Source organism: Papilio xuthus, unplaced genomic scaffold, assembly GCF_000836235.2.
Source record: "Papilio xuthus unplaced genomic scaffold, Pxut_1.1 DF828780.1, whole genome shotgun sequence".
NCBI lineage: Eukaryota > Metazoa > Arthropoda > Insecta > Lepidoptera > Papilionidae > Papilio > Papilio xuthus.
In genome coordinates, this window is record NW_013529869.1 from 5,174,253 (window position 1) to 5,198,170 (window position 23,918).

A 23,918-nucleotide genomic window follows, 5' to 3' on the forward strand; every position below is an offset into this window, starting at 1 on the left:
TCTTATCGTATCCCACTATTGGGCATCTAAAGTTCTACTATGACAATGCATCTCAGATGCATACACAACATCAAATTCAATATGTATAACATACATATACTGGCTTGATAGAAAAAGAAAAAACTTTTTAGAAAAAAAAAATCATATGACGAATGAGGAAGTTATGAGGTAACGAGATCTAACCTGCAAATATTCATTTATAAAATCTGCTCGCGTCATTTTCCAAAGCAACAACCTTTTATAGTCGCTTCATTAAAACAATTATTTTTTATATGTACAGTCGAAACTGGATATGCAAGAGTTTGTTTGTTTTATTGTCCGGTCCCGACAGAGTTCTCCATAAGCAAGAAACTTCGATTGGAGAGAAACTGAAAAAATATCACGGCTCCTTGGACTCTCGCTTATCCAGGTTATTATGTATTATTTATTCCAGCAGATAAATATTTTTATTAAAAGTCGTCATTAAATTCATGTAAATGTAAAGATATAAATTGGAACATTGTTTATGTGATTATTCAACGAATGTCGCTACTATGAAAAATACCACTTTACATGAAAAATTTGTGCTTCAAGTCACAACCAAGTGGTTGTTAAGATCGATTTGTTAAACCTATAAACACTTAGGTATACCAATATTTTTTTCTTATTATTTCACGTTTCATTATACAGTTGACAAATAAATAAACGTAATGAAATTAAATATTAAATAAAGCCGTCACTGCAGACGAGATAGATTGCAATTTTTTTGTTATCTTATTTATGTTCAAGAATGCATAAAAAATAATAAATAAATTGGGCAAGACATATTTTCCTACGAAAAAGAATATACAAATCAAAACAACAAAACTATCAATTAATTGCCATATACAAATTAAAAATACTACCAAAACTACTATTTACATTGATATGATAGTAACACTCATACGTATTACTGCAGCACTCAGAGTACATTAATGATCGCTAAAGGAGGCCCTTACCTTAGTGTATATCATACGAAGTCTACATCCAATAGCCTTATGGCTACCTGTACGGTTTCCGATTACTTGGGCAGGGGTTCGAACCCAGACATTGTCATAAACCATATTATAGCACAAGTCTAGAGCTTAGTTGGAATGTTACACAAAATTATCTGTAAATTAACAAAAATCTAATAGTACATTAAAAAAAAACTAAGGGTGTCCCTTATCATTAACAATTCTGAGTACGGCAGGAATTGTTAAAACTTAACGAAATATTTATAGTAACTCGAAATCCGATACGTACATTGTGAATTATTTTTTAATAATATTCAACGTATATTTGAGATATGCCCCAAACGCGTATGTGATCTTTGTTATTGAGTAAAAAAGTACTCCAAAATATGTAATACTTTGGTAACTTTACAATAAACAGTTGTTATGATATGATGCTTCTTAAAACTATACCATTTTTGTTTTCTACATTAAATATGTGCATGTGTTATATAAATACTATTTTATTTACTTGCAAAATAATTTTATAGTGGAGTTTATCGTATTATTGACCTATGTTATATTTTGCGTAGATAAAAACAGTTCATGAAAAAGTTAGAGGTTAGGAATTACCAGATATCAGTGTTGCCACACATAAATAATTATAAATTCGATTGCAAAAAAATCTTAAAGACGATTTTAGTATTTTTTTATCAATTCCATTTTCACTAATTGTACCAAAATCTAAACATTAGTTTTTAATTCGGCTGAGTATTTTAGTCGTTCAAGCCCCTACGTGAGTTCTTGTAAAAACAAGTTTGTATAAAACTGCGATGTTTATACTTTCACAAAGGAATGCTTATTCTTAATTATAAAACATACTCTTTAAAATGTACTACCAGTTTGATCATTATATTAAAAAAATATATCACTGGAGACGTTATATCATTGCAGCACTCAGTGCGTTATTTTTTTAAATAAATCATACCATGAGGTAAAGGCAAGCCAAACAGTCATAGCACGTAACATATTCCACAAAAATACCAGCATTGAGCAATGCTTGAAGGCAAGACTTGTGACTCGATTGATTCGTTTCTTTCATTCCTGTGAGATAATGGACACTTACTCAAGTTTGTGTTTATTTCAGTTCAATTGTGGGCTGCACGTTTTCCTTGCATGTAACCTTCCCATCTCTTGGCCGTGTCTATGAGTACGGGGTCAGGGTCGAGGCCGGCGAGGAGGTAGAGCTGGTTGACGTGGGTGGCGTGGTAGTCCCAGCGGGCGAGGTTGGGGCTGACGCCGAGGGTGAAGTGGCGCAGGTCGTAGAAGCTGCCGCTGCCGGTGTCGAAGAGCGGCAGTAGGGTCTTGAGGGAGGTCATGCCGTCGTCGAACATCTTCTTGGCTAAGGATATCGAGTTCTCACCTTCGATGACGTGCAGGTCGTAGAGGCCCAGCAGCGTGTAGATGAAGCCGTTCAGCACGAACAGCGGCGGAGTGGTCGGGTACTCCTCGTACCTGTGTCATACATTTATTTTGAACTAGCTGTCGCCCGTGACTTCGTCCGTTTCGAATTAAAAAATACTTAATTAGTAGCCTATATGTTTCTATGGACTATTATATTTGTCTATGCCAAATTTCATTGAGATCCGTTGAAGTGTTCTTCAGACGCATTCAAAGAAATATCCATCCATCCATCCATCCATTCATCCAAACATTACTAATATTAGTAAGATAGTACGATTTAGATTATTTCTTAATTACCATGTAGCGAAGCGTACAATTTCTAATACGAGAACTGGCACTTAAATAGAATTAGATGTTTTATAATGTACTGCTGGTAATATAATGTTGGTGTGCGATGTGCGATGTGCTCACCAGACGTATTTGTCCATCCAAATAGCCTTGACGCCGCCGTGTGCGCTGGGCACGTCCAGCGGCAGCAGCGCGCGCTGAGCGGCCAACAGGTAGCGCGCCCGCCCGCTGCGGTGGTACGCGCGCGACAGCACGGAGATCGCGTGCCCCTGACTCATCGCCGACAGCCTGCACCGCATTACACACCGCACAATTACATGTTTATGTCATCAAACTGCTACTATATTACTTTGGAAGTCCCTCGATCACCAATTAACACACAATCTTTGTAAATAAAGATTCACCTGCGACTTAGTCAGCGCAGAATTGAAAAAATAGCCTATAAATTTCCCGCGTGCATCAGCGACGCCAAACAGTCTCCACGATATCGTTCCAGCCGTACAAGTTTTAAGTAATCTCTCAAAATAAACGCGGCTTCGCGGTTAGAAATATAGGCAGAAATGACAAAAAATTGGATTCTCGATATCAGCTACGCAAATACATTTTGTGTACGAAATATGATTATTTTTTTCAATATTACCTATAAAAACTGCAATTTAATTACTATGTATGGATAAATTATAATAGTATATGCAGTAAGTATATAAAAATGAACGACCATCCGGGCTTGAGGTCGGGCACGCTGGGGGCGACGTGCCGGCGCGCGAGCACGGGCCAGCCGCCGCGCGCGCGCTGCCCGCTCGCCAGCCAGTCCGCCGCCGCGTAGAACTGCGCCATGTGCTCGCTGCTCGACACCCGCACCCCGCACACCGCGCCCCGCCCCCGCAACATCACGCTGCATATCTGACGCCACCACACTACTTACTCATTACAACACATTAAACACAATCCCGACAAATTATCTCTATAAATGGATCAGTGTTTTGTTCCGACTTCAACGCATTTATTCAAATTCTCGAAATTATTTCTATGCTTATTATTAGTTCGAATCCTCACCGCTGCTACCGACCGCAACTGTCAGCGCCAAAATGGCGGACATCAAATAGGCACAAAATACCACAGTTTATAGCCATGTCCATGTATAGATCTTCCCATTTTATAGGTCTTTAAACAATATGTCGAAATATTTACAATATGCAATTTCTGAAAAAAATAATATTTAATAAAAGTTGGCTTATGTACTTACCCTAAACTTATTCCTGGGCGACTTCCTCTTGGGTCGATCTAACAAGGCCCAGCCTTTCTGCATATCGATAATAAGGTCGCGTGTTATTCGCCGCCATTTTACTTCCGTGCCTATGCCGTGGTAGATGTGGTCCTCCTGACAAACATATCAAATGAAAATCAGATTTTGAAACATAAATATCTTCCAGATCAACATTAACTGAAAGTTAAGAAACACTCACCTGAGCATATATTAATTGATTACTAGTAACATAATGCAGATATACAGTTTCCTTCTTATCTTTATTCTGCAACACCACCGTTATAGATGAATTCGGTTTGAACCATACATCCAAACTGAGCACAAAATCCTGACTAATGTTCACTTTCAACCACACCTGACTGGACACATGGTCAGAGGTTGAGAACTTTAGCACTTTAGTCTTCATCTCCTCATCATATACCCTCGAAATTGTCGCATCTTTACTAACGATCCAGTTTTCCAAGACTTTCTCCCCATCATCTATGATCCTGACCCTAGGCTCGGGTTCGGTGACATTTTTACTGTAATGTGCTAAACCAAACTGGGCTATTTGAGTGGGATAGTAAAACCCTCGTGGTTCCCACTGGGTCGACACCGGGACACCTTCTATACCACTAATACATTTGACTCGCTCTCGTACTTCGACGTTATAATTCTCAAACGTGGCGAATGTTCCCCGTGGGTCGTACTTTTTTTTCGGATGATAGACTTTACTATAGCTGTGAGACCATTCAAATTTGTCCACACCATCCGTCGATGTTATCTTGCCATAAACCTAATTTAAAAAATTAAAATTAATTGAATGCTAAAGAAGTGACAGATATCTAATTAAATACTTGACTGAGACTCAATGTAAGTGTGACTGACCTCAAAGTACTTGTGTATAAAGGAGAAGGGCAGGTAGACCTGGTCCCTGTCGCGGTGGCACGCTACAGAGTACTCGCCGTTGATGACACACTCAATCTCCTGCCCCCCGACCCCACCCGTGCCAGCTCCTCGTTCCAAGAGACCATTGGATAACACTGAGGCTACTACAAAATCACAATTGCTAGATATAGTATAAAGATGTTGATAACCAGTTGATATCTCACATATTGATCTTCCCTCCCCTGTGATATCACATCGTTTAATATAATACATTAAATGCCACTATGATTTTACTCTACTATCTGAATTCACAGGATGAGTTGGTAGCATTGAATGTGTTATAAGCTTATTAAAAATAAAATGGTAGCATGTATTCCCAGTTCAATTTATGAGCTGTTATTTAATTAAACATTGAAGCTTTTTACATACTTGGTCTATGCGAGAACTCTCCGCATCGGCTCCAGAATACAATAATGAGGAGTACTGCAAGGCACAGCGCCGCCAACGCTGTGCGCATGTTGATGCGCACCAGCATCATAGTGCTGTCCTGTATATCACACATTAATGTGACAAAACTCACATAGATAAAGCAGAAATACAACAGAAGTAGGTATATATAAAAATTTCAATTTTAGGTTGACCTGGTTGTTTATGCATATTGGAAGTTGGAGTTTGATTCAACAATTCATTGCAATTCATTTAACTATGTGAAATAAAAAAAATTCTAATCAATCATAACACGGGCAAGTTTTTATAAACTAATAACTGTCGCCTGTGACTCCGTCCACATAGAGTTAACAAAAAACTTAATTAGCAGCCTTTGTGATCTGCCAGACTATATTCTATGTCTATGCCAAATGTTAAACATCCATCAATCCACACATTTAAACATTCACATATATAATATTAGTAAGAAGTAAAATACTTTAATTGTTAAGAAACTAAAGAGTTTTCTTTAAAACTTTAACCTAATAGTTATTTTATTTAACAAACTTCTGCTATGTATTTGATAAAGCAATGTTTTACACAACTATAATTGTGTCTAGAGTATTTGTGTAACTTATGTATCAAGTTAAAGTACAAAACATTACAGGAAGTTCTCACAGGCAAAAAACATAAAATTAAATAACATTTAACTACATATAAATGTTAATGTACACAACATGAATTATGGATGATCCTTTACATGCATTGTGTATAACATCATGGTTTATATTTAACAAATATTGCAACATCTAACATAAAGTCTTTGGTAATGACTCCAACTCAAAACAGGAAAACTCATGTATTTGTAATAAATGATTGTTTATATAAAATAAAAGGAAAAAGGAATACATTTTAGAAAAAGCAAAGAACTGCTGAAAATTAATTGATAAAAAGTAACTTCCGATTCAATGAGTAATAGATATTTGACAAAATTCATTACATTTTCAACTTTCTATTGGAATCGTTAAAAAACGGACCGCTTCGCTTGGAAAAAGAATATTTGCGTGGGTGTAGAGGTGTACTAATATTTGAACAGTTACTGTATAGGAAAGAGCTGCAGTTACAATATTATGAATATATTATAAATAATATAGTAAATAACTGATAATTACGTACTTTTTACAGAACAACGGTGATCCATTCGTTCCGTTATTGTTTTTAATAATTCAACCCATGGTTCCACTTAAAGTCAGTTATAAACACTGTCATATCCATCATGATGACTGAAGTATTTACATTGGATAACTTTATTGAATGTAACTTTCACGAGTATTGGTTTGCAATAATTATATTTTTAATAAAATATAACTCTCGGTCATCGAACCGAAATTCTTTAATAATATTTTTGATGTTTTGATTGACATTTGACATTGACAGTACCTAACACGGGGTTGTCATATCTTACTAGCAACTTGCTGTGTTGCTTGACGAAAATAAAAAGCCATATAACGGCAAAAAGGTTTTAATTGAGAGCACAATATTTTGATCTCATCAAGTTCATCACTTGTGAACCATTAAATGTAAAATTCGACTACACCATCCTTTCTTAAAAGTGTGCGTAATCTGTTATGCATTCAGCATGCGTACTTATTGCTATTGGTTAAATAAATATATTAAAAATTAAAACTCTCATACGCGTAAATAAATTTATTATTTAATATATATTTTCGAATTAGATTAAAGTATCGAGGAGTTCGTTGAACAAGAGTGCTTTCACATGGAATAAATAATCAAAGCTCAAAGCAGAGTAAACCGTACATAGGTACATCGTACATACACTGGCACTGGACTTTGGGGGAGGGTTTTATAAATCGAGCGCTCAATTTTTCACTTTAAAACGTTTAGGTAAATACGATGAAATTTTCGTCATTATGATCGATAAAATCTAGTTACATTTGACCAGTTACCATTTACATCGACCATGTTATTGCATTTAAACGAATTTTCGCCTACCGTGTAATCCCTTGTAATTCATATATTTTGGCCACTTTTAAAAAAAAAAATTAAATACATACTGTTTTACACTATTATAATATAAAAAAGCATAGCACACAGTATTATATAGTATATTCTATACAAATAAATAAGAAATTGCTCAATATATCTAACACAAGACACTTCGTTTTCTTTTTCTTGTAATAAAAAAGGGAACCTCTAGCTTCGCTTTTATTAAACAAACAATGTTAGGTACATTAACATCGACGAATCAGCAAAAAACTGAAGCAAACTGAACTGCTAACTGAATTTGCTTTAATTTTCCAGTTCGTTATTCATTGTTTGCCCGCAGCTGATAAATATAAATTCATCGCGCCGCTTACTCCGATGCAATACAAGCAAGATATTATTAAATGAACAAACTACTTATGGAAGTGGCTTCGTCTCCATGTAAATGTAGTTTATTCGATAGTGGTGCGAATAATGGTGTATTGTGAAGGTAGTGGAAGGGTAAGTCGCATCGTGAATCCGTCTATTGGAAGTGTCGGGAAAGAGGTCAGTGTGCGCGGCAAGTGGGTCAGGGCGGATGCACCGGCGCGGAGGGGGCGAGGGTCGCGGGGCGCGGGAGGGGCGGGCGCCTGCGCGCAGCGTGCATCGATCGCCGCCCACGCGGCGCACCGCTCGAGTGGTCCGCGAGTCGCGACGCGAGCCCCGGGCTGTGCCCCACGAAGATGGCGGCGTGAGCGCGCGCCCACGGCCTCCGGCGGTCATGCCGCGATGGCCAGAGAGGTAACCGCGACGTGACTGGCGCCGCCGCCCTGCAGCTAGCGCGCTCCGGCACGCCCGACGCGCCCGGACTCATGGTTATTATCCTCGGTCTGCGTCCCCGTGCCCCCGTGCCGCCGGATAGCATCTGGACCAAACGCGACCCCCTCGTTTTTTTGTAGTTCAGTGCATTTCGGTGAAGGTGTGATCGAAAGTGCCAGGGATCTGATCGGACCCTGCCCCGGCACTGCCGCAGCCGGCGTCTCGTTCGCGCACGCCGCATGCCGCCTATCCGCGTCTCGCTCTCTCTGCCGTAGCCCGTTGCACATGCAACTTGCATTATTCAAAATCTGTGCCAGATTACACGATGTTCTTATATGCGGATCCTTTCAGCCACTATTGATTTTGCAACAGAGATTTAAAATTAGGCCATGTTTACATGTTAAACTGTGCCTAAATCCAGGTTTATCTTTAAAAAGTATTATTAAACATATAGCTATTGCCTTTTTTAAAGGTTTACTTATTCGTGTATTTTATTATTGCTGTTTATCAATTGCCTTAGGCTTAGGCTTATAGATATCTATAGGAGAAGTTTATTGAATTTGAAAAATGGCATGTAGTTTCTACATTCTGTTTATTGTAATCGTGAATTGTTTTCGTAATAAAGTGCATTTATTAACGAATATTTTCATAACTTTTCCTTAAATTTTGACAGATTTGTGAATAGATGTATATTGTGAGTGGGCACGGCACATGCGTACAAGCTCCATCGAGACAGGGCTAAGCCGTTAGCCGTATTGAATCTCTAACTAGTTCTAACCTATTTTCTAAATTCAGCTTATATCTTTCACACATAAAACAATACAATATTTTCGTAGTTTTCTCCGGTATTATGTACAGTGCTGCAGGTTCATAATGAAAAGAATTATTGCAAACATTAACGATTTGGAAATACATTTTACGAAACTAGTTTTTAAAATAATTATCAGCATTTATCAAATAATAAGTTTGCTAATATCTATTTGAACCGGTTTTTTTTTGTAATAAGTAAGCCAAGTTATTTTTTTTCAGATTTCTTTCGGTAATACCATTTTCAGCCATGTTTGAGAAGAGTGTTCGGAATACTTCTCTAACTTATAGTTTTATTATATAATGGAAGAATCTTTCAAACGTTTTTTTTAACAATAAAAAAAAACTAATATATGATATATTTTTGACTTCGCATCTTTAATTCTATCAATTCGAACCGACCGACGACCTTTTGTTTCTGAGTCATATTTCTGTTATCAGCAATAGAGGTTACAGGATGTCTTTTTTTGTGTAAACTTCAAAGTTAACAGAAGCCTTTTTTGTATCCTTTGTCAATCACCTACATAAGTTCTTCAACATCCTTGTTAAAATATTTTCACACTTAATATAATAATATATGTCAATTTTTTATTAAATGGTAGTGGTATTATCCGGGATAACAGCAAACTTATATTTTTTGAGGATCGATTTTAAAAGTAATAACTAGCAAACAAATTTTACATTGATTAAATCTAAACACTGCAATTAAATTCTGACCAATTAAGTTTTGTCGATTATAATAGGGAAGGCGATATGTTTACGGTGATTTTGGTCTCGGAAACCAATGGTAAATACTCTAAGATTCCAGTTCCTATTAGCAATTTCCATATACATGGTCTCTGTCTTGAGGTAAACGAACAATCTTTTCCCACCTTATTTTTTCCCTTTGTTTGTCTTCATTATGCAAATAGAGTAATATATAAACAAAAATAAGATCCCAATGCACTTAAATGTATCATTTCTACTATATCGAAATTGATTCATAAAATATTTTATGTTTATATCGTCGAGTGAATATTGCATTAATAGGTAAAAGCTTTTATATCGTCTCCAAAACGAGTAGTCGAAGCATTAAATTGCTAGTTTAGATGTTTCAATACATTAACAATAGGCATTTCGAAAATATAGCCATTTAACCAAATTAAAAAAAAACTAAATTAATGTTAACAATGACATTTTATAATCTGGGCAGTCGTTTCAACTGCCATTTTTTTCCCACAAAAATCCCCCGCCATTCTTATCCAACGCACTCGTCTAACCTTGAAGAGATCTTGGGTCCATGGGGTGGAATTCAGAACGGTATCTAATGGTAAAATTGACAATCTTGTAATAGATCGCCTTAAATGGTAGAAGCGTCTTGATTATTAAGTACCCGGGTTTAGAATCAACACTAGGATTAATTATGCTTATTACCATGAAACATATACCATACTAGCGGCCGCCCGCGACTTCGTGAGCGCAAAATTGAAAAAGTATCCTATAATATTCCCAACACATCACCTACCTTCCTGTGAAAATCTCGTCCAAATCAATCCTGCCATTTCGGAGATCATCCGGAATAAACCTACCTTACTGACAGATAGACCAAAAATTAAAAAATAATCCGTTATTGATTTTTTCGATACGTGCACTCAAATTTGATCAATATGTAAAGGTTAATTTCTCGAAAATTTGTAATAAATACGTGCAACATTGAACATTGTGAAAAACAAAATTTAACAACAGTGTAGATTTACAGCGTAGATTTTTCTTTACACGATATTAAACTATTATGTGTCGTAACGATGAGTAGACTAATGTGAAATTGATGATGGATCATCAACTTTGATGATTTTCTTACATCTAAGCACCTGTCACGAAAAATATATGTATGTGATTACGTATTGTGTTCAAGCTTTATCTATACATATTAATAAAATTGAAGTGTTTGTATGTAACATAAAAAAATATTTCATGCACGTCATATATTTGCGTTGCTGTTAACAATAAAGGTTTTCTTAAAATTTTTGTTTGTCTGTCATGTAAAGAAAAGGAATATGAGGATTTCTTTCGCACAAATCCTTCGAAGCCTACTCGTAACTATATTACAATGATGTATTAACTTAATAACATTAATATTTACTGTATAAAAAATCATTTAGTTAGATATCTTTATCTATATAATATATATCTTATAGCCTAGCCTTTATTTCATAAGCCTATGGGCAGTAAACTGTGTTAAATTTGTACTAAATTACTTTATCGTAGACTGATGGTGACGGCCACTCACACCGTTCAACTATAAGTACACAGAGCACGGCCGCCGACCGCACAGTGTGAGCGCACTCTCAACATTAAAGTGACCTCTGCAGGCCAACGAATTTTTAACGCCCTTCTAACTGTAGAGGTGACTTTATATTAAACGCGTCTATGCCTTTAGACGGCTATATAATTCATTATTGATATTGGCTATTTTCGTCACTCCGTGGGTGTCTGAACTTTTGAAAAAACATACAATAAAGCACTTGTGCAAATAACCGTAGGTGTCACTAATCGCGTATCAACCCACAACGACTAGATATCATATAAATAAATATATTTATCATAATGAACAATTAATTTGTTGACATATATATTTTTTTAAGCAACACACGGAATTTTATTTTCGGCCTTGACAAATATCTAACGAAGAAAGTATTATAAGATAATAGATAGATGATAAAAGAAAAATAACAATTTCTAAAGAGAATTGCAAATGATTATCTATAGGGTTAGTTAAATAATAATGATCATTGATGAATTTCTTAAACATTCAAATCTTTTACAAATAGAGCAATAAACAATAACCTCTTATAAGTCGTTTAATTATCACAACTCATACATAATCCAAATAGTTTAAATATAACAAAGTGTTAACTAATAACGTAGGTCGCAGCGACCGGCTTTTGTCGCGCGGAGGTCGCATTGATTTGCTGAGGCTTCAAGCCGCTTGTTCGCTTTAATCTTCTTACACATTTTCAATGACACGCGTTCGATGATCGCACGCACCACCTTTTATTTTATTTTCCTATGCAAACAACAACAATGTTTGAATTGTAAAAATCTACAACTTTCTTATACCAATAAATTATTTTATAAAACTTTTGTATTTAAATAAAGACAAAATTTTTCTCATTTTTCTGTCTGCATTAACTTGAGCTATAACGGTACTTGATGTTAAGTCTTATCATTGCTTAATTCATCTTTATTTGTGCGCCGTGGCTTTTGTATTAACTTGTTTTTTTACAATCGCGCAGTTAGTTGACCGTTGGGACATTCGACACATGGTAAGTCACACAACTCATCATATTTACAAAGATTTATACTTCAAATAAGAAATAAATAAACATTTAAGGTACTAACAAAATCTTATTTGGTACAAAATTATATATAGTTTAGGGTAGTATTAATAACAGGCCGTATTATCGATGAGGGCCAGCGCACCGCGATGCTTGTAGACTAAGGTACCTTACTGATCCGTTCGTTTAAACATTAATCCGATCATAAAGATCCTCATAAAACTCCTCCCGAGGGATTTTTGTGAGGAACGCGTCTGCGGCCCCGCCGCGCCGACTCTTGTTGTCATTTAAAATTATTGTAAATCAATGTTTTCGTTATACACTTAATTTGCGGTTCATTGGCAGGACATATTTGATTTAAGTTTGTTTTTTTTTTAAGGAATTGTACAAATTGTAAGCACATTACTTTTGAAAAACGAAGACCATTGCTAAAAGGACAGTAATTTTTCAAACAAGACTCGATGCAGCACGCGTAGAGCACAAACATTTACATATATTAACTAAGCTACCAATACGTCTTTTGTAAAGGCAATGATCTAACGATTTTACCAACTGGCTTTACCCTCGTGTGACCTACATCTTGATCTGAAAGCTCTGCGCTGCATTACCCTGTGGGATCCGAATGGGTTTGGCACGCCGCTCCCTGGCACCTGCCACCTGCCACATGCAGTTACGCCTGATTTACTGTGATACAAGACGGCCATACTGTCTCTATTATTAATAGTACCAGATAAATACATTTTTTCTCACAATTCATAAGTGTTTTTAAGTCACTTGTCTAATTTAAATAATTAAATTCAATACGGATTAGTGACTGCAATCATAGATAGATCGATTTGAAAGGTGCAAATTTGTTTTGTCAGAGAAAATTATAATATGATCAGCAGAAAAAGCTACCAACATTTGAATAGGCAAAAGTTGGTGTTTGAAATCAATTATTTTATACTTCGACCTTCACTTAACTTTTACTTAATCATATCAGAATCATTCCCAAGGTAAAGTTAGAGAGCACTCTTTGACAGACGTAGAGACGTTGACTATGATTGCAATTAAAAGAGATTCTAAAATAGAACTGCTCTGAAAACTAATTTGAAATCTACATCGGAATTCAATTTTCACTTTGAGTGTCATGCTGGAATGGCATCTTTTACACTTTTAGTTTTATGTTGAAAGAAATAGTACAAACGTATGCCACGGAAACTATTTTTAGAATTAACAGTAGCCTATGTGTTCTCCCAAACTATTCATTTCAGGCCACAAAATTATTTTTGAAAAAATATCTTGAAGGAGTATATTGATGCAGACCAATAATTATCGCCCGAAGAAGTTCCGGAAAAGTTCACTTCGTGGGTGTTTTTGATAATAAGATATTTGCTACGAACACAGAAATCCGAACAGTTTAAGTTGTAATTAATACTGAGAGCGAGCGTTGGTGGTGCCTTGACTCTGATAATACTTATAAACGTGTGCCCACTCGCTGCCCACTGCTTTTAGTTAATAAATGAAATACTGATTACTTCATTTATTAAGTGCAAATTAATTAGTGAACAAACGATTCTGTATATAGCAAGTTACATCGTCGTTTCGCCATTTTTTTAATATTAAAAGATGGCAAATGAGCAAGTGGGCATCTGAATTCACCGAAATAGTAACCACTGCTCATAGACATCCGCAATTGCAGATGCGTTGCGGTTTAATTAACAGAGGACAGGACACACATAAAGAGGATATTTTACCTATCTCTGCATTCCATTTTCCATCCTTTCCTTGCACAAAAGGAAATAGGAGTAAAATTAGGGAGGCACTTACACTCGTCAGACGAATCGTGGAGTTACATGCACTTCATGCCTGTCTTCTGCGTGGTCGTGGTATTTCACCGGACCATTCGCACATAAGATGTTATTCCTAGCTCTACAAATGCTACATGGTAAAAGCTACATACATATTTGTAGCGTGCTACGTATTATTTTTTTCGTAGCCAGCTAAGTCGTTCCTATATTATTAGTAAAACCCTACGTCGTTTATGTGTGAAGTAAACTACGATATTTCTATAATTTTCATAGCATCCTATGTTTAAATAAAAATTAACAAGGCACGTCGTTACTTTGTTACTCGTAGATATTATTCATTGCAAAATTGTCTTTAGCATTACATCCGTAGCTTGCTACAATGTGTTTGAATAAAGCATTTTTAATCCAACGCGTCTCCACTTAGATTTTCCTTGTGCATTAATATATTAGCATTACTTATATTATATAATAATCGTTCTTTAATGTTTGTCATATTGAGTGAATATGAGTTTTTATTTCTAACTAAACCTGGTATATAATTAACAATATTAATAAAAAGTCTAATTGTCATCTCATGTTTTAATGAAGATGTTGAATTTGTTAGCTGTCTAATTTATAATATTATGCATTAATAAATACTTTGATAATGCGTCATATTAACTTAAGCCTAACATTTATCGCGAGTTAGAAGTTACTATGTCTATAGTGAGGTCACTTATCCCCGCATTGTCACGGGCAAGCGTGTCACTCGCTGCAGGTGAACGTCCGGCACTCGACGCCTCACGACTGTATAAAAAATGAAAGTTTCTATTTACATTTGTATATGTCAAAATATAGCTGTCACTTTAGCTGCCAAAAGAGAGACGATCAAAAGGCTGTTTAAATTGTGTCCAAATGTGCATCATCGGCGCTGCTAATTCCAACGATGTTACGGCATCGAGGAGGAGCGGGGTTGCGGGGGTGCGCGGCGCGGGGTCTGGGGTGGGGGCGCTGCACTGCGGGCTCGGGGTCGCCCGGGCTGCGCGGGGCGGGGGACAAGGGCGGAGGCGGGGCGCGCGGGGCGTGAGATGGCGCGGCGCGCGGGGAGGCCGCGACCCGGTCACGAGTCGCGAGTCATGAGTCGACAGAGCGGCCGCGGCGCTGGCCCGCGCGCACCGCGCCGCCCGCCTTTTAACCTCTAGTCTGAAATAATTCAATTAAAACATCTTTTCTATACCGTAAATATACACAATTAGCAGCGTGTTTGCGGATACGTCATATCCCATCGAGGCGGTGCAAAGGTTCCGGCGAGCGACGGCCGGCGTTACGTAAAGACTGTACTACCGCGTACGGTTCTCTGTGTGCCTACTTTTATACTGAATAGTGTGGCCGTGTAAAATTGTTTATTCGATTATTGCCCGTGACGTTCACGTGAAAGGGTGTGTTTGAAAATTGTATAATCTATTTTTTTACGGATAATTCTATGATATTACGTATAATATTCTCACTTGAGATAGCTATTTGTTTTTGTTTTATTTTTAATATTTTTTGTGTCTGTATCAATCGACAGCTTAACAGAGTTAGTTGAAGTGTATCATTTACTCATATGCGGCACTTTGAGATTTGTTTTGAGCGCACTCGAAGCGGGAAAGTAATCCCGAGCGCTCAGTAAAGACTATAATGAAGTATCAAAATGATATATATTTAGGAAGACTGCAGTGCTGTGGTGAAAGTGGGTCCTTAACGAATTTAGTGAAGTGATTTTATTTTAATTTTGGTGAAAATGATTGTTGAAATACAGGAGGTAACTTTTCAAAAATCTTAGAAGCAAGCATTAGCTATAAATTAGTGGACATTTCGCAAACCGGACCGCCTTCACGTATAACAAATGCAAATTCAATGAAACAGAGATCTACTCCACTGCTTTGACTCGCCGCATTGTTCACGCTACACCTCTGTATATACATTCCATCCCTGGCATCCAATGACATCCGCTGACACCACTATACTATTGGACAATGGATATTTTTTGTCAAAAATCAGAATAATCACTTATATTCTGCAAACAAAAAATTAACTTATTTTATAGGATTCAGATTAAATTTAATTTTACAAAAATAAAATTCCACAGGTTTAACCTATTGTTATGAAAAATATTTTGACCTAGTGCCGTTTGAAAAAGAAAACCATTTAAGAAAAATCTTTGCCCAGCGCTGGACCAAGTTGTAGATTAAAGATCGTGCAGGGTGGCGATGTCAGTAGGTCAACGCACAGTGCGTGGCGCGGGGCGTGTCGCGGGGCGGGCGGGGTGCGCGGGGCGCGCAGGGCGGGCGGGAGCGCCGGTCGCAGGGCGTTGCACCGCTGCATCAGTACAGGCTACGACTACCTATGGACTACGACGTGCCGTAGCCCGTAGTAGTCGTAACGTAACCATTATGCATGACACCTTCGCTTTATCATATTAGTTTCATTAGTGTTATATTGGTGATCATTAAATCATGTATGTATGTTTGTTGCCTCCCGATCTATGGAGTTAATTTTTTCAAACATTATATATATTTAATTTTACTTAATTATATGTTGGAATGAAATATCACCATTAAATGAAACTTAACGGTTTTAAAAAAGTTATTTACTTTTTTGAATAAAATGTACATTTAATTAAATTTGTCACAAAATACATGAAATTAAAATCCGAAAAATTCAAACGAAGTATACTTTCTGTGTGTATGTAATTGTTCAATAATATGTAAATATATAAATATATTCTTTTAATTATAAGTAATATTGTTTTAAGTACTAATGTATTGTCGTTGTATGCGCAGGAGGTTAGAGGGAAGAGGCCTTTCAAGATATGGGACAGCTCTCGGAACGTGAGGAAGGGCCTGGTGGTCACTAGCTTTGAGGAGTTAATACACAGAGGTTTGTATTCAAATTATATATAGTAAATATTTAAGCTACTAAATATAAAAAAAAATGTAGCTTAAATAAAATAAGATTATGACTTAGAGGATTAAGAAGAAATAACTTATTCATAGTCGATTTCTTTTTACCAACAGGACATCCAATACAACTTTCTATCTACTAATATAAAAACCCAAAAAAAAATGACTTCTTATTGAAATTTTACAACTTCATAATCCGTTTCTTACACATTGTTTTTGATATAATTAGCATCTTACATTTCTTATATCTTTCGTAATAAACTGACGCAAGATTTCCGCGAGTGCTGCGCTGCGCCTCCGCGACCGACTTACCAGCACTTCAACTGAAAGCCCCTACGTCTTTCTTCATCACGAAAAGGATTTTCTTTTTTAATTAAAGTCTTTTACTTGAAGTATTCGCTTGAAATTGCATTTTATAACTAGCTTTTTAGCTAATTTAACACAAAAAACGCTAAATTATAATAACTTAATATTTATTAACGTGTCTGACTATTGTTATTATTATCTACGCCTGACCTTTAGATCTATGACGTAGTGGGTATGCGGAGATTAATCTTTGTCTGCGCATGCGACTCCTATTTACAAAGATTTTTTTAAAACTTATAGTTTGTAAGTGCCATCTAAAGTTGTCAAAATGATTCTATAGCTTTCAATAGTATAGAACCGTAGATTTCGTACATAAACAATGTACATGAGTTAAGATATGGGTGACATGCTCGAGCTTCATAAAAATTAAAAATACGTTTTGTATAATAAGATTGTACCGTAAGTGGCTAAAAAATATCATAACATGATTCTTTTAATCGGTTTTATATTTGTAAAAGAAAGTTGTATTTGTTATGAACCGTAAATAACAAGAAATTGCTTGAACATAATTAATTTAAGAAAAGCCTGATAAGCGACTTAAACAAAATCTATTTTAGGAAGAGACTGGTGCTCGTCTCTAGCCTTGAACTTTGAAGAAAAGCCTTTTGTGTTAACATCTCGCCGGGCACGATGTCCGCCATTTATGTCGACATACGAGTACTTGCTCTAAACATTTCTATTTCTGTCTTCCAGCAAGTTGTCTGTTGTCACGTCGCTACTCCCTCTTAAAGGTTGACGATTAATTAAAAACCTTTGTCTTTGTTTTTTACGTTGCGATACAATTATTCTCGTTAATTTTCAACTTCTATAAGTTTAAAAAAAAAGCATTAATATCACAAGCTGGAATCGGTTTCACCTTAAGGATGTTGAGCCTTTTAACTGCATTTAAACGCGCGAGGTGGTTGTAAGCGGTTTAGTGCCGGGTGAGCAGGGCTCGCGCTTCGCTGCCTGCGTTTGACCCGCTTCCCAAGCTTGGCCAATTGCCACTCGCCTTGCCTCCGTCTGACCCGCTTACCGGACCGAGCCAAACTAGCGCTAGTCATGTCCGATACTTAGGTGGGAATTCTAAGTATATTCATATTCTGTAATATTAGGAAATCCTCTAGTAACCATTGTTACTTTAACCGATATCAGCGGTTCTATGAAAATTAATGAAAAGTGTATTGTTAGGTAAAGAGAAGTTATCGGTAGCGGCGAGCGAGCCGGTGCGGCTGGTACTGGAAAGCGACGGCACGCAGGTGGAGGACGGCGAGTACTGGCGCACGCTGCCCCCGCACACCGTGCTGCTGCTTCTACGAGCCGGCGAGCGATGGTACCCCACGGGGGTCGATGTCATCAAGGCTGGTCAGTTCTCCTCTAAACTAATTATTGTTATGAAATATACTTCTCAGCTCTCCGTAGCAAGCCTGACAAGAGTTAGGACATGATTGTCCAATATTCAGTATGAAGGTCTTCTATTCTCTATTCTGTATGAAGGGAAAACTTAAATAGCTGATTAAGCGATTTATCATCCTTCCTTGTTATACATCTATCATCGCTTCCGACACTAATTGAAAACGACAACCATTCTAGCGATATCGGCGATCCCGAAAATAGTGTGCGAGACCATTCACGCACTCGAACTGCACGATGAGACGCCTTCGTGGAAGATCATGGACAACAAAGGGCGCGTCACGGTGGTGCTGCACTGGGACCAGCGGCCGCAGGCGTCCCCCGCAGCGCGTTCCCCCTCGCGACAGCCAAAACCCGATCGTCGGCCATCGCTCGTGATCCAGACTTCACTGGACCGCCCGCAACCGCCCCCGCCTCACATCACCGTTGTCAATCACGACGAGCCCGCGCCGCGCGCTCGCCTTACGCGCTCCGCCGGATCGCTCGACCAGCACGTGCACACGGCCGACTGCCGCGCGCACGTCCCGCACGCCGCCCACACCGCACCCCATGCACCGCACGCCGCCCACTCTTCTGCTCACCAGGCCGCGCGCCCGCCGCCAGACGAGTGCGACTTCCACTGCTGCGCGTTGCACGAGGAGGGGCGACGCATAGCCGTGCATAAGAGCGTTGCTACCTCACCGATACAGGACGCACAGCCACGCGCCTCACCGCAAGGCCGACCCAAAGGGCACGTGCGCTTCCTTGACGCCGAGTCGGCGCGCCGAGGCGACCGCGACTCCTCCGAGAGCGAAACCGAAAACACGCTTGTGGAGGACGAAGCGGTCACCTCCGAGAAGTTCCTCCTGCTGATCGACCAGCTCAGCGTCGATCAGAAACGGCACCTCACCATTAAGGACATCGGCATCATTCTCGAGAGATTGAGTTCCAAGATCCTCGACGTGGAACGGCTCGACCGCGAGTCGGAGTCTGACGACTGCTACAACTGGACGATAAAGGCAACGATCCGTGGCGACGCGCTGCGGGAGCTCGGCGTCATCTACAATGGCAACTACTATGCCATCAGCGAGCACCCCGGCTACCGGGAGGAGAACGAGGAGGCCGGAGACGAGGGCGAAGAGGAAGAAGAAGAAGACCGGCTCTGATCGGGCCTGTGCGGCGCCGCGCCCGCCGCAGCTTTGCGTCTGGCCCTGTGCCGCGCGCGCTGAACGCCGCGCCGCCGCCGCGCCGCACGCCCGCTCCGAATGCCACGAACGCGCGCTCGCCTCTCCCGCCCGCTGCATGCCCCTTGTGCACACCGGGCGTCAGCAGCGCTTCACACCACGCAGTCGACTCGGCAGTTCAATCACAACCGCGAGTCACAGTGGACTAGAGACTTATATTAAATTAGTCAGAGGCGAGCGGTCGCGCCCGCCGGCGCCGCACCGGCCCTGATTTTAGTTAATAAATAGCAAAATTATGATAGGTACTGACTTCCTACTGATTTGTAAGGTGAATAATAGTCAAGTCAAGTGGCCCGCCGAGTGCATTCGCCGTGACCTGTCGCACGGCAAGGTCGGCATCGATATTATCGTCAATGTGCTTAGATAAAATAATAAATTATACAAATGTTAGCGACGATTTACAAAATAAATCATTAAAATTAACATTTTTTTCGGTTACTGGCGCGAGACATCCCCGACACATGCTCAGTTGTGTCGAACACTACACCAACCGCATTCACATTGGCCTAATCGTTAAGGTATATTAGTTTGGGTAACGTACGAACATTGGAGCGTCATACATATATCTTCATAGTCGACATCTTAGTATCGAATTAAGTCAACGCTCTGTAACTGAAATAAGACTCCAACAATAATAATTAACAAATAATGTAAAGGATTAATTAAACCGGTATACTCGTGGTATTAGATATTACCTTACGATTACTGGCTAAGATGAAAGATTTTGCTCATGTATTATGTTATCTAGACAAGTATAAAGTATACAGCAAATAATTAGGAGCTGTTGAATTAGGAGCGCGAGGCCCGGTGTCGTCTCTGACGCGTCGCGGATGCGTTCCCTCACCCATACAAAAGTTTTCAACGCGCCGGAGACATCCAGGCGACGCGACGCGAACATGAAGCGACACGACGTCCGCTAGAAGAGGCGTCAGCAACGAATATAGAATATTGAGAGAGCAAATCGAATCGGTATTCCAGGAGATACAAAATAGATATAATAAATTGTACTAATTAATCATTGTAAAAGAGGTTGTAATTACGATATACCGTCATCGCATTTTGTCACCGTGACAGATGGGTATGGGTATAGGTAGTTGTAAGTCAGTTCTTTCTATATATAATATATTAGCTCTATGATATCGTAGTATTATTGTACAATGTTTTTAATTTTTGTATAGTACAGAGACGTGCAAGTTTAACACATTGATGTATCATATAATGAATCTAAGTTTTATGTTTGTCGAACGACATGAGTTGTAAAGTTGTTTAACATGTAACATTACTTGTTTTATGATTTTATTATTGAGTAAAGTTGAAGATCCCATGATAAGGAAACCATCTTGTATTGACGTTGCATTAAATTTTATAACTTAATTTACATATGTATGTATATATGATAAATGGATTGAGGTCACAGTGGCAACACTTTTCTCTTATTTTTAAACAATTTTCTTCTTATGATATTCATAAAAAATAATGTTTGTCAAACGAATATTACGAACGTTTTGTACGAAATTGTATAAGTAATTGACTCGAATCTAAAAACGTATAATTGAAAAATGGCAACTTCAGTGTTGCAATCCTATAATAATAATTTCTTAGATATAAAATAAATCGATGTTCTATAATTTTAACAAACAATAATTTGTAAATTTTGTTATATGTTTTATTGTAAAAAGAGTTTTTTATGCTCGCTTTATTAATAATGTAAGTAGAAATGCAGTTTTATAATTCTACCTCCTTGTCTATGCCCGTTCGATGTCTGTGCAGTGAGTAGGAAGAAAGATATGTGAAACCCTGAGATGGCTTCGGACGGGCTTATAATTACTTTGTTATGTCTACATTCAATTTGTATGTTTGTGAGATATTCGTTTATACTGAGCTATCGGAGATCCAGTGGTGTTACGGTCCGTTACGCACATTATATTATATCTAGTTATTAATGAAACGTTCCGTTTTAATATTTTCATGTGTATAGTAATAATTATATATACATTTTTTGAGAAAGCGGTCGCGCGAACTGCGGAAAATTTTGAAAGAAATGATGCTAAAGAAATGAAATGTAAGCGAATGAAAAATGCGTTAAAATATAAGTTGAATTTGAATTTTTTTATGTGATGACTCTTCGGCTATTAAGATATCTTGGTACGGTGGAATAATGATGAAGGATGTTTTAGTGCAAGTATTTATATATTTACGGCAGCTAGTAAGGCGATTGATTTCGCGGTCGTAATTGTAACAATATTAATCAAGTACTAAAAGACGTCAATAGTAAAAATCTTATATAAGGAACATGCATTAGCCATTAGCAAGAAAACTTCTGAAAAAGTAGACAACAAAATATTACTCATAATACGGTGTGATTTGCCGTTAAAAAAATTTTCGATTTAGCGCGTTTATGTGTTTCATAATTTTACACGTTTAATATTTTTAAAATTGTTCGTTGCCAGTGCTGCCAACATAATCAAGGGTCGACAATTGTTACTAATATCAAATCAAGTATGGGATATTTTTGCTCTAGCAAGGCGTCAAAGCGTGTCTCGTTTTATATGACAAAAAATTGTACCGTTTGTTGTATGGTCAGAGACTGAGGGGTACGAGGATGTCGAGATCGACTGAGTCGTTGCATCTGTTTGGTTACCATGGAAACTGTATAAAGTTTTGATTAACAATTTTTTCCTAGATGAATCCTTATAGTGAAGTAATTGTTTTTAATCTCCCAAATGTGTTGTACATTTCAAATACGTAAAGATATTTAGTAAATGTGACATATAATCGATTCAGATGCACTTAGAGACTGTTTTTGATGTGCCAAATTATTTATACTTATATATTGTTGTGTTAATGTTTGCGCTCAATCATTCACAAACGTTTAAATTTCTGTATTATCATATAATTTATTATAATTTTCCAATAAAACCACAACTGGTGGTAATTTTTATATAATAAAATATGAACGATTACTGTATTAAATCCTTAACAACATTTAATTAAGATAGTTAGATATTTGAATCGTATAATGAGTCCAACATACTGTCTGTCATCATCATGCGATATTTTTTTCTTAATTATTACACTTCTTATATAGATGACAACAAAACAAATAATCATAAATATCTGCTATTCGAATGCTAAAGATATTTTTAATTTTAACACGTTAATTTTTACTATTAATATTAAAAATCATTTATTTATGTTATGTCAAATTATGTTATCAAAAATTGTTTAATGAGAATTACTAACAATTAAGTATTTGATTAAAATTAAATTGATTTACTTATGAAAAATAAAATGATGGCTTACGTAATATTATAGTGAATACAATTGTGAATCAATGTTTTGTTTACGCTAAATGCACTTTTAATCGTTTGTTAAAGAACAATGTGTTGTGCCAAAGTATAAATATGTTATTTTAATGGCTCTATTAAGTGTATATAATGTACACTGTGTTGCAAATCTCTGATACACATCGACGTTTTTACAAGATATAAATATATTCAATAATTTTATATAACTTCAATAATTTATTTTATGGTATTTTAGGAACATGGATAAAATCCTGAACTTTAAAAGCTCGCTAATTTGATAAAGTATTAGTAGAGGCGTAATATTATAGAATATGTTCTGACTGTCATGTGTTCATACGGCATAATTCCTGCTGCACTTCTGATTCGTTAAATAGCCATTAAAGCTGTCGCTTAGTGTGAGATATCTATACTAAGAGACTGCTTACGTAACTATTTAACGATCTGAATAAGGCAGTTAGAGTGTAAATGCATTTTATAAAGTAGAAAGAAATGTTGGTCGTTTGTAAGTAACGTATCAGAGATTTCCAGTGCAGAGGGCTGCCAGGTGGTCGTTGTATGGACTTGTGTGGAACTGTATGGAAGCTGAGGCAGTACCAGGTTATGTTTGTATGTCACGAGACCCACCCAATAAAACTTCACTGCCACTAAATTAAAAATAAAAATATTGGAAACGATATGTGTATTTTATTTTCGATTAGTTTAGAAAAGATGCTGTAGACCTGGCTAT

The 23,918-nt window shown here is 37.5% G+C and overlaps 2 protein-coding genes across 4 annotated transcripts; one reads left to right on the forward strand and one right to left on the reverse strand.

The window, feature by feature from the left end:
- Positions 1-1,816: 1,816 nt before the first annotated feature.
- Hsepi (D-glucuronyl C5-epimerase) lies at positions 1,817-6,669 on the reverse strand. The gene is made up of 8 exons (XM_013326869.1): positions 6,439-6,669; positions 5,266-5,383; positions 4,837-5,000; positions 4,169-4,744; positions 3,949-4,083; positions 3,421-3,605; positions 2,826-2,990; positions 1,817-2,465 (listed from the first exon to the last, which is right to left on the reverse strand). Exons 2-8 carry the CDS (start codon positions 5,372-5,374, stop codon positions 2,099-2,101), a joined length of 1,701 nt encoding a protein of 566 aa, XP_013182323.1. The 5' UTR covers positions 5,375-5,383; positions 6,439-6,669; the 3' UTR covers positions 1,817-2,098.
- Positions 6,670-7,983: 1,314 nt separating this feature from the next.
- Drep2 (DNA fragmentation factor-related protein 2) lies at positions 7,984-19,805 on the forward strand. Of its 3 annotated transcripts, none has more exons than XM_013326597.1 (5): positions 15,118-15,396; positions 15,528-15,761; positions 16,783-16,879; positions 18,439-18,612; positions 18,841-19,805. In XM_013326597.1, exons 2-5 carry the CDS (start codon positions 15,741-15,743, stop codon positions 19,803-19,805), a joined length of 1,257 nt encoding a protein of 418 aa, XP_013182051.1. In that variant the 5' UTR covers positions 15,118-15,396; positions 15,528-15,740. The 3 variants fall into 3 exon arrangements, with proteins under 3 accessions (XP_013182053.1, XP_013182051.1, XP_013182052.1); XM_013326598.1 differs by having other exon boundaries at positions 15,666-15,761; XM_013326599.1 differs by lacking the exons at positions 15,118-15,396; positions 15,528-15,761 and adding an exon at positions 7,984-8,046.
- Positions 19,806-23,918: the final 4,113 nt, after the last annotated feature.